The 10,508-nt window shown below is 44.1% G+C and overlaps 1 protein-coding gene across 1 annotated transcript in view; it reads right to left on the bottom strand.

Moving 5' to 3' along the window:
* The window catches only part of GP6 (glycoprotein VI platelet), an 11,739-nt gene continuing 1,231 nt past the window's right edge, over positions 1 to 10,508 (bottom strand). Inside the window, exons 2-7 of the mRNA XM_019627872.1 lie at positions 9,659 to 9,694; positions 9,292 to 9,549; positions 7,056 to 7,340; positions 6,115 to 6,168; positions 911 to 961; positions 1 to 415 (exon numbers count right to left, since the gene is read on the bottom strand). Coding sequence (XP_019483417.1) covers positions 180 to 415; positions 911 to 961; positions 6,115 to 6,168; positions 7,056 to 7,340; positions 9,292 to 9,549; positions 9,659 to 9,694 — 920 coding nt within the window. The 3' untranslated portion in view covers positions 1 to 179. The remainder of the gene's footprint in view (positions 416 to 910; positions 962 to 6,114; positions 6,169 to 7,055; positions 7,341 to 9,291; positions 9,550 to 9,658; positions 9,695 to 10,508) is intronic.

The raw sequence follows: 10,508 nt of genomic DNA, 5'->3' as shown, positions 1-10,508 counted from the left end.
TTGGCACTCCCGGTAGACATTGACTCAACAGCTCCTTGAAGGAGCACTCCCAAAGAGACCCTGGCCCTCCTTTTCCACAGCTGTAGCCTCTATCCTTTTGCTGTCATATGCCACACACTCTTTAAGTCCCCTCCTCACGCCCATGACATATCTCTTAGATATAACCAAGCCTTGGGGTTCTAACGGTGGCATCCATGGTTATGACCATCTGGTTGACCCCCGTCCTGACAACTCTGTGCTTTCTGGGTCTGTGGGAGGGGTGGGAGTGGCCTGTGGACAGCTCTGACCCGGTGCAGCAGGGGTTTCTTTCGGCTGTACCAATCTTCTGCCAGGAGCCCTGCCAGAAGTATTAGAATCACAGCCCCAAGGCATATCCGGACCAGATTGCCTTTAGTGTAGTACTGGTGGGTGAGACCTGGAGGAGTGAAGAGAAACAGGAGCAGGAGATAAGAACCCATCTCCAAGCCACATCTTGGGTTTCTTACAGCTGTATCCCTCATCTGAGATCCTATCACTCTCTGCTAGCTAGGGTGCCTAGGAAGGAGTTCCTAGAGGGTCCCTCCCCTCCTCACCAGGGTCAGGGTTAGATAAGCCCAATTTCCTAAATATAACTTCTTATATACATCCCCTCCTCATGCACAGATGCTACCTGGTTATTAATTATGGAAGAGAAGACCATTCGTTATAAGGGGTGAAGAGAGAGATGGAATTTTCTTCCTCTGGAAGATCTCCACCTTCCCACCTGATCTTATTGCCCAATTCTGACCTCCATGTGCTAAGTTTCCCACCTCCCTTTAAAACTTTACACACCAGGGCCCAAGATCACAGTTTCTGCATAGGAAAAGCCATAAGTTTTAGGTAAAGACACAGGGTGAGAAGGAGGAAGGTCCAGAGAGGACCACTTACTCACCAGTTGGAGAGCTTGACCCTTCTGGAAAGATGGTGATATTCCTAGAAGACTCTGGGAATCAAAAAGGGTAAGTGTGAAGAGTTGGGACTATCTCCCCTACCCTTATCCCTGCCCCAACCTTGAACACACACATTTGGGAGGCAGAATTCCATGGCTATAAGAACTGCCACAAAATGGGTGAACCTTGCAAACTTTATGCTGAGTAAAAGCAGCCAGACACAAAAGATTGTATGTTGTATTATTCCATTTATGTAAAATGTCTAGAAAAGGTAAATTTATACAGACAGAAAGAAGATCAGTGGTTTCCTGGGGCTAGGCATGGGAGTTTGAATGACCTATAAAAGGACACAAGGGAACTTTTTGAGGTGATGGGAATGTTCTAAAACTATATTGTGGTTATCATTGCACAAGTTTATAAAATTAATAAAATCACTGAATTGTAAAGGAGGAAGAGGAGGGGAACTGTAGAGTTGGGCTATCTAAACTTGGACCTCAGATCCATCACTTATTAGATGCAGAGCCTCTAGCAAATGACAACATCTATGAGCCAGTTTTCCCATCTCTAATGAAAATAATTACATTGCTTATATCATAGATTGATGTGAAAAATTAAACTAATAATAATAATAGCATAAGGCACAGTGCTTGACATATAAGAAGTACCCCATATATACTAGCTCTTCTTCCCTTGTTTTACAAATATCTCCTGAGACTTTCCAGGAGCTCAGCCATGTGCTGTGCATTCTAAAGATGCAACAAACACACAGTTCTTGCCCATGTGGAGATGCCAGACACTGAAGGAGACCAAAAATTAAAGTGATAATTTTATTATTATTAGTCTCAGAGATATAGAGGAAAAACTGATGGCTGCTAGATAGGAGGCGGGTGGGGATCAGGGAGAAGGGGAAAGGATTAGAAAGCATAAATTGGTAACTACAATACCATCACAGGGATATGAGACAGTTTGGGGGATATAATCAATAATGTAAATATATTGTAGGGTGTCAGATGGGCACATGTCTTCTTAGGGAGACCACTTTATGGACGGTGTAGATGCCTGACCACTGTACTGTACACCTGAAGCTGAAGCTAAATAATATTGTATGTCAACTATAATTTAATATATATACAGTCACAGGACATGGAGTATAGTATAGGGAATTGAGTCAATGGAATTTTAACAGATATATACAATGTCAGAGGGCACTAGATTGGGGGAGGGTGTTATCACTTTGTGAGGGGTGAAATGTATAACTATTACATTGTTTTGTATACCTGAAACTAATTTTAAAAAACTATTTCAGCAAAAAATAAAAAAAATTAAAAAATAGTGATAATTTAATTCACTGTGAAAATTGCTCTAATAGGTAACACACAGGACACTGAAGAAGCACAGTGGACACTACCAACCCAGTCTGGAGTGTCAGAAAGGCTTTCTTGAGAAGTTGAAGCCATGGGGAAATGGAAGGAAAGGCAGAGCAAGTGGCTTGGATGCAGAGTCAGGAGAGGACATAAAGTACCCAGAAGAGCATCAACCGACTCCGTGTGGCTGAGATTAGTATGAGGAATGAAGACAAGACAGGAGGGATCATCCATGGCTGGTCTAAGAGCATAGAATCTAAAAATCACTGAACAAGCTCAGGCTACATCCTGAGCGTGACTGGGAACTCAGTAGGGTCTTGAACAGAGAATGGGAAGAATCCCATTAGGGACTTAGGAAGAGCCTAAAGAAAGCTAGAGTTGTGTGGACTCAGTGGAGACATCTAACCTATCCTCAGGGGATCTGTCAAGTTTTTCTGTCTTGAAGGAAAAGGAGACTTTTCCCAGGAAAAGCAAGGGGACAGGGAACTACAGCATGAAGGAAGCATATTTGCTTTGGACTGGAATGGTGAAAGGATGTATTGTGTCCAGACACCTATGATCCATGTGGGGCTGAAGCAGGGGCTCTGCATGGAAACAATGGGGAACCAGACTGCATACATGGACCACAACTAAGTCAGAAGAGCAATGTATCGGGATGCGTCATGCTCTTCCCATCACAGCCTTGGGTCCGCCATCTTTGAAATGGCCACATTACCCAGAATGCTCCTCTGTCCCCAAGCTCAGAGCCTACCTCCATTTCATCCTCCATCCTCAAACCAAGGACTGTCCTGGAAAGAGTCAGGTAGTTTCATGAAACAGATTAAAAGCCTGCAGCTTTAGATGATGGAAGAGAGAGCTTAGTCCTCATAATTCTTTCTGCTGAGTTCTAAGTGCCTGGTTATATTTTTTAATTTTCTTGGGCACATAAGTATGAGTGGAATTGCTGGGTCATATGGTAATTCTATGATATGGTCACATGGCAATTCTTTCTGAGGAACCACTGAACTGTTTTCCACAGCAACTACAACATTATCCACTCCCACCAGCAATGTCTGAGGATTCCAGTTTCTCCACATTATCACCAACACTTGTTGTTGTGCTATCATTATTATTATAGCCATTCCAATGGGTATGATCAATTTCATGGTATGTGACTTATAACCCAATTTTAAAATTACAAAGTGGGTCAGCAGGTCTGTGTGAACTCAATGGAAAAACAAGCTGATACCAGCCTCTGAGTATAAGAGGTTCCCCTCCCTACCAAGGCTATTTTCTTAACCAGGGACCTTCTATTGTTTTTACATGGCCACCAAAATATTTCCCAAACCCCCTCAGCTTCCTGTTGAGGGTGGGGACAGTCCCTGAGAGGCTTTTATGCTGGAACCAGTACTTCAAAGCCTAGTTTGTGCTCACCTCTCTGTGGTATAATCAGACCATGGATATTATTTGTTCTCTGCTATTTCTCTTCCTGTGTGTTTCATTAATGAATGTTTAAATTTAGATTCAAATGTGGTGTGGTACACACATCCCATGGAGTACTACTCAGCAGTGAAAAGGAACATGCTACCAATACATGCAACCAGTTGGGTGGGTCTCAGGATATTATACTGAATGGGGTGGGAAGGAAGCAATCTCAAAGTTTCCATGCTGTATGATTCCACTTATATAACATTGTCAAACTGACAAAGAAATAAAGACAAAACTAAAGAAACAAAGAAAAAATTAGGAATGGTTGCCAGAGGTTAAGGATGGAGGGGAGAGGAAAGAGATGACTATAAAGGGTTAGCCTGAAAAGTATCTTTATGGGATTGGAAAAGTTCTGTATGTTGAGTGTGAAGGTGGCTATACTTATGATAAACTGACATAGGACTAAACACACAGATGGTACCAATATCAGGTTTCCAGTTCTCAAGTTGTATTGTAATTCTGTAAGACATAACCATTGGGGAAATTGGAGCAAAGGGTACATGGGGTCATTTCACACTATCTTTGTAACTTCTTGTGAATCCACATCTCAAAATAAAAAGTTAAAAAATTGCAATCATGGCTAGCCGAGTTGGTTAAGAGCACAAGCTCTGAGCAACAGGATCGCTGGTTCAATTCTCACATGGGCCATGAGCTGCGCCCGAGCTGAGTTTCCATTGAGCTGCCAATAGGTGAAAGGATGGCTCAGTTGGTGAGAGCACCAGTTGGTGCTCCTAAAAACAAGGTTGCCAGTTCACCTCCCACATGGGGTGCTGGGCTATGCCCACCACCAACTAAGATTGAACACGGCACCTTGAGCTGAGCTGCCCTGAGCTGCCGTCAGGCACTCTTAGCTACAAGGTTTCCAGTTTGACTCCCACATGGCATGGTGAGCTATGCCCACCTGCCACTGAGATTGAATATGGCACCTTGAGCTGAGCGACCGCGAGCTGCCAATGGGCAGCCAGATGGCAAGTGGACTTGGAGCTGAGCTAGCTGCGCCCTCCACAACTAAGACTGAAGGACAACCACTTGGCTGTTCCTCTTCCCCAATTCCCCAATAAAATCTTTTAAAAAAATCCAATCAGCCCAAGTGTACTAAGATAGATGATTGGATAAAGAAGTTGTGGTATATGAGCCAGCCGAGTGGCGGGCGCATTGGTTAAGAGCTGGCTTGGGATACCAGAGGGCCCCTTTCGGATCCCACATATGAAGGCCAGTGACACTGCCCTCTACAGCTAAGATGCTGAACAACAGCTCAACCTGGAGCTGGGCTGCTGTGAGTTGCCTCCACAACTAGACTGAAGAACAAAAGGACAGCAACTTGTCTGTTTCCCTTCCCCCAATTCCCCAATAAAAATCTTAAAAAAAAAAAAGTTGTGATATATACACAATAGAATGCTATTTTGCCATAAGAAAAGATGAAATAATGTCATTTGCGATAACATGGATGAACCTTGAGACTATTATCCTAAGCAAAATAAGTCAGACAGAAAAAGTTGAGATCCTTATGACTTCACTGATATGTGGGATATAAAACCGAAAGCAACAAAGGAACAAGACAAAGAAACAAAAACTCATAGATACAGACAATAGTTTAGTGGTTACCAGGGGGTAAGGGAGGAGGAGGGATAGTAGAAGAGGGTAAAGGGGGTCAAATCTATGGTGATGGGAGGAGAAATGACTGGGTGGTGAGCACACAGTGTGATTTATAGATGATGTATTAGAGAATTGTACACTTGAAACCTATGTAATTTTACTAACCATTGTCACTCCAATAAATTATAATTTAAAAAATCGAATCAGAAACACATACATATGCACATACACATCTTCCCACACACTGTGCCTCCTTTGCCATGACAGCCCCCCAACCCCGTCTACCCCACATGTCAGCACATTCAGTCTGCATTTTTCCAACATGCTTCTTGTTCCTCAGTATTTGGGTCCACCCTGAGACACAGAAAATGTCAGAGGTGTCACAGCCTAGCACATTATTTCTGAAGACACAGCTGTCATCTGATTCACCAAGTAATTCTCAGGCATGCTAACATTTGAGAGCCACTGACCAATAGACTTGGAGCCTCAGGCATGCAGTTCAGAAGCCTACAATTTTATAAGCCACTCAGATATTCTGCACATTAGACATTATAAACCAACCCCCTGAGGCTGGAGAGAAGGGGTGTGGGGCAGCATATTTGATATCTATTTATTATACCCACCTTCTTCACAGGCAGAAATAAGGGATTTTTTTTTAAAGAGAATTTGTGAAAGAGACAAGTGAGTTAAGTTGAAAAACCTGGAGAGAGAGGAGAAAGATAAGAAGGGGTCCATGTGCCTTGGACCCCAAACACCAGGGTGAATCCTACAGGACTCACCTGTTACAGGGGCAGGTGCTTCTGTGGGTAACCAGCTGGGCGTCACAGAGGTCCCTGAGAAATCAGAAAAAGAAAGAATTCTGTGCTCTGTTAGCTGTTGGTCCTGCGTGAGTAAATAAATAAATAAATAAATAAATAAAACATTGGTCCGCCCCCATTACATCACTGGGCTACCATGGTGTAAAATAACATTTGAAAGGCACCCCTGGCACGTTCTGGGGCTAATTCATAATGACAACCCTTGTCCCTGCTTTTTGAACCTCAGTTCTGCCCTTTTTCTGGATCTGTGACATGTACCCTTTGTTCCTGGGAGCAAAACCAGCCCTTGTGTCCTGAGAAGTAGGGGAGCAGACAAGAACAGTAGGATAGCTTGGGGGAAGGGGCAAGTATCCAATGGGGGTAGGGGGTGCCTAAGGAACAAAACACAGCCCCTCCCTGCTCCCACCACCCTCCCACCACACTGGCTTTGCAGCTATGCCATCTGCCAACTTCCCACTACAGGGTATTGGCTCATACAATTGCACCCACCTGCAGCCCACACCATCTACCCCACCTATCTTATTAACCTGTACTCTGCCCTAAGATCCACATCAAACATTGATTGCTCAGGGAAGCCTCCCCTTCTAGATTCTAACAACACTATGGATTTCTAAGTGACAGCGCTTATCACAGTCACAATTATACATGTGTTGGATGTGTCTTTGAGTTAAGATTTGATTTAAGATTGTTTGCTCTACTAATTACAATATTATAAATATATATTATATATATTAAATATATATTATACTATATATTCATGTGTCTATGTGTAAAGAAAACAATACTGTACATTGAGTGGAATCCTATGGTGTATATCTTTGCACCTATCGGTCCCTCCCCTTGGAACTTCTATCAACACCTGCAAAGGCTGAGGAAGAAAGGTTTGGTCTGGACCCCCTTACCTCTCACCACAAGCTCCAGGGGATCACTGGGGGCTGACCAACAGTATGGAGAAGTGCTGGAAAAGCCGTAGCATTGGTAGGTCCCACTGTGGGCAGCAGTCACGGTGATGATGGGGAAATCTGCCCGGTACCACTTCTCAGGTCCCTTGTAGGGCCCCGTGTCCCCCTTCTTGTACAGAGCAAATTGGTCAAAACTAAGATCGCTCCGACACTGTAGAGTCACGTCCCCTCCTGGGGACACCACCGGGCTGGGCTGGGCTGAGAGTGAGGGCTTGGGAAAAGCTCCTGAGAGAGAAGACTCTGGTGTTAAACATGGTGGCCAATGTCTAGGCTGGGGTCGGGGAGGGGCGAGGAGGAGTGGGGAGGTGTGGAGAGAGGCCAGGAGGTTCCTCCAGCTCCCTAAGAGCTAGGGAACTTTCCAGATGTATCCAACCCGGAGAACCCACTCTCCCTGCCGCCAGCTCACAAAGTAGTCAAGGGAATCTGACTAAAGTCATATCATAGTGCCCAGGCTTAAATCCTGGTTCTGCTGCTTTGGGGCTGTATGATCCTAGAGATAAATTGCCCCTATAGCTGTGCCTCAGTGTTCTTTACTCTAAAATGAAAGATACAATATGTATTAAGCATTTAGCAGAATACCTAACGCATAGCATAACGAGCACTGAAAATACGATGACAGGGACAAAATAGCTTAAGCTTTCATTGTATTGTAAGCTTGTGTTACAGCACACGATGGATAGTTACATAGTAAACTTGTATTCAAATGCCAGCTTCCAGGTGCTGTTCCAAGCTCATGACATATATCAATTCATCGAAGTCTCACCAAGCCCTATGAATTCATCACTATGAATATCCATATTTTATCAATGGAACTAAGGCTCACAATGCGGAATAACTTGTCTGAGGTCCTATGATAACAGGCAGCAGAGCTGAACTCTGCAGTCACGACGTTTGTTTCCAGGCTCTCTGCTCCTAAAAATGAACCTACACTACTATTATATAATTTGATGCTGTTATTGCGGAGCATGGCTCCACAACGGGCACACACTGCTCACAACAACAAAAGCTGATAATTCTGGCTCATTCAATAATTGTTTTTCATTAGTGACTCTTATGTGCCCATTTCTGTTCCAAGAAATAAAATTCCCATCAGGAAGAAGAATAGACAATAACCAAGATAAATAAGTAAACATATGGCACACCAGACAAGTGCCATTTTCAATTGGCTGCAATTTTTAAAAAGGTGGTGAGGGAAATACTTAATGGGAAGAGAGTGTTTGGGTCAGTCCCCAAAGCTGACTTAAGGTCTGGCAGACAACTGACCACGGGTCAGGAATTAGGGTGAGGCAAGCGAGGCACTCTCCCTGGATGCAAATTTAAAGGGGCACTATAAAACCCTCTGTAATCATGATAAATAACATTTTAATGAAATTTTAAATCAAAATTAATGCAAACACATTCACAGTAAAAAAAGTATCAAGATTTTAAGCAAAGACAGAATCCATCTGTGCCCGGGGGAACCACGCTGAAGCCTGAGGCAAAGGCTCCAAATCGTTTTCTGTACTTTTTTTGGTTAATTTTTCCACACTATTAGCATAGTTGAAAAATATTGAAAATTTCTAAGGTAGGTTATTAAATCTCAAAAAAGCACTTTAAGTTTAAATATTTTGTTTATACCAAAAAAAGAGACAGGATTTATTATCATTTTGACACTTCTGGCTTTCATGGAAGCAAACTCATCGATATTTTCAAAATCTACTTTAAAAAATAACCATTCAAAATGCACTGGAAAGAAAAGCATAAGCTGGGGACATTTTATTCCATCTAAAAATAAAAATGCATTACTACATGTATAGAGTGGTGCACCTTTTTTCCTTTTACGTCAAGCTGGGCTATGGCTGGACTATCACTGACAGGTTCTGTGTTTACTTAAAATTGTCATATTTTGTTCATCATGGATGTTTTTGCATTGATTTTGACTTTTGTAAAAAGAATAACATTATTGGTAAAAGCACTAACATATGACTTACGTTGATTACTAAGATTTTTGGCACCTCTCCTAAATTTAACAGTCAAGGCCTGTGTCTCACTGGCCTCACCCAATCCCGGCCCTCTGGACCATTGAATTTACTGTCATCATCATCTCCATTTTCACCCTCTTCCAGCCCAAAACTGAGGACCATGTAGCCCTGAGGCCACACATCCAGCTACACCCCACCCTCTCCTGTCCAGTTACCAGTCGCCACCAGCTCCAGCCGGTCACTGGGAGGAGACCAGCGGGTCCCACTCCAGTAGGAGCAACGGTAGCATCCAGCGAAACTTTCTTTCATGGCCGAGATATGGAGGACAGCCTGGTTCTTATACATCCCAGATGTCAGTTCCTCCAGGCGGTACAAGTCCACGCCTGGGGGTCCCTGGCAACGGATGGTCACTGGATTCTCCAGGGGCACAAGAGAGCTGGGCTTGGCCTGGAGGGAGGGCTTGGGGAGCAGGCCTGGAAGGGAAACAGAGGGTAGTGGAGGAGAGCCTCCAAACCGCGCCCTCCTCCTGGGCCCTCACACCCCTACTGCCCTCTCACTGGCTGATACCAGATCCCCACTCACCGTTCTGAGCTTGTATCACCTGCACCAGGCACAGCCCTGAGGACAAAAGAAAAGGACCAAATGCTAGAACCTCGAGTAAACCCACACTTCCTGTGTGCTGGGCATGGTGATAAGACATTTGCATGCTTAGCTTTCTTATGTCGTAATTGTTTTTTAAAAAATACACATGCACATAATTGAAGTAAAAGAAACCAGCCATAAAAAGCCACTATTGGGCCAGCCGAATGGCTCGTTGGTTAAGAGTTGGCTTGGGAACACAAGCTCTGAGCAGCAGGGCTGCCGGTTCAGTTTCCACATGGGCCAGTGACACTATGCCCTCCGCAGCTAAGATGGTGAACAACAGCTCAACCTGGAGCTGGGCTGCCGTGAGTCGCCGGTAATGGCATAGGCTGCAGTGGGCTTCCAAAGCTACCATGAGTAGCTGGCAGCCAGCATGAGCAGCCAGTAGCTGCCATGAGCCTCCTTGAGTGGCCGTTCAATGGCTGGCAACCGACTGCCTCAGCTGGGAAGAGCATAATGATCACAATACAAACATGGGCCAGTGAAGCGATGTCTTCCACAACTAGACTGAAGAACAAAAGGACAGCAACTTGTCTGTTCCCCTTCCCCAATTCCCCAACACTGTTCCCTCCCCCAATTCCCCAGTAAAATCTTTATTAAAAAAAAGCCATTATTGTATGATTCCATACATATGAAATGTCCAGAAGAGGTAACTCCATCCAGAGACAGAAAGCAGATTAATGGTTGTCAGGGGCTGGGGGTGGGGAGGTTGAGGAGTGAGTGTAGTAGGTATGGAGTTTCCTTTGGGAGGGGTGAAATGTCTTGGAACCAGATAGAGGTGATGGTAGCA

Source organism: Hipposideros armiger, unplaced genomic scaffold, assembly GCF_001890085.2.
Source record: "Hipposideros armiger isolate ML-2016 unplaced genomic scaffold, ASM189008v1 scaffold_742, whole genome shotgun sequence".
Lineage (NCBI taxonomy): Eukaryota > Metazoa > Chordata > Mammalia > Chiroptera > Hipposideridae > Hipposideros > Hipposideros armiger.
This window is presented reverse-complemented; position numbering and strand designations above follow the sequence as displayed.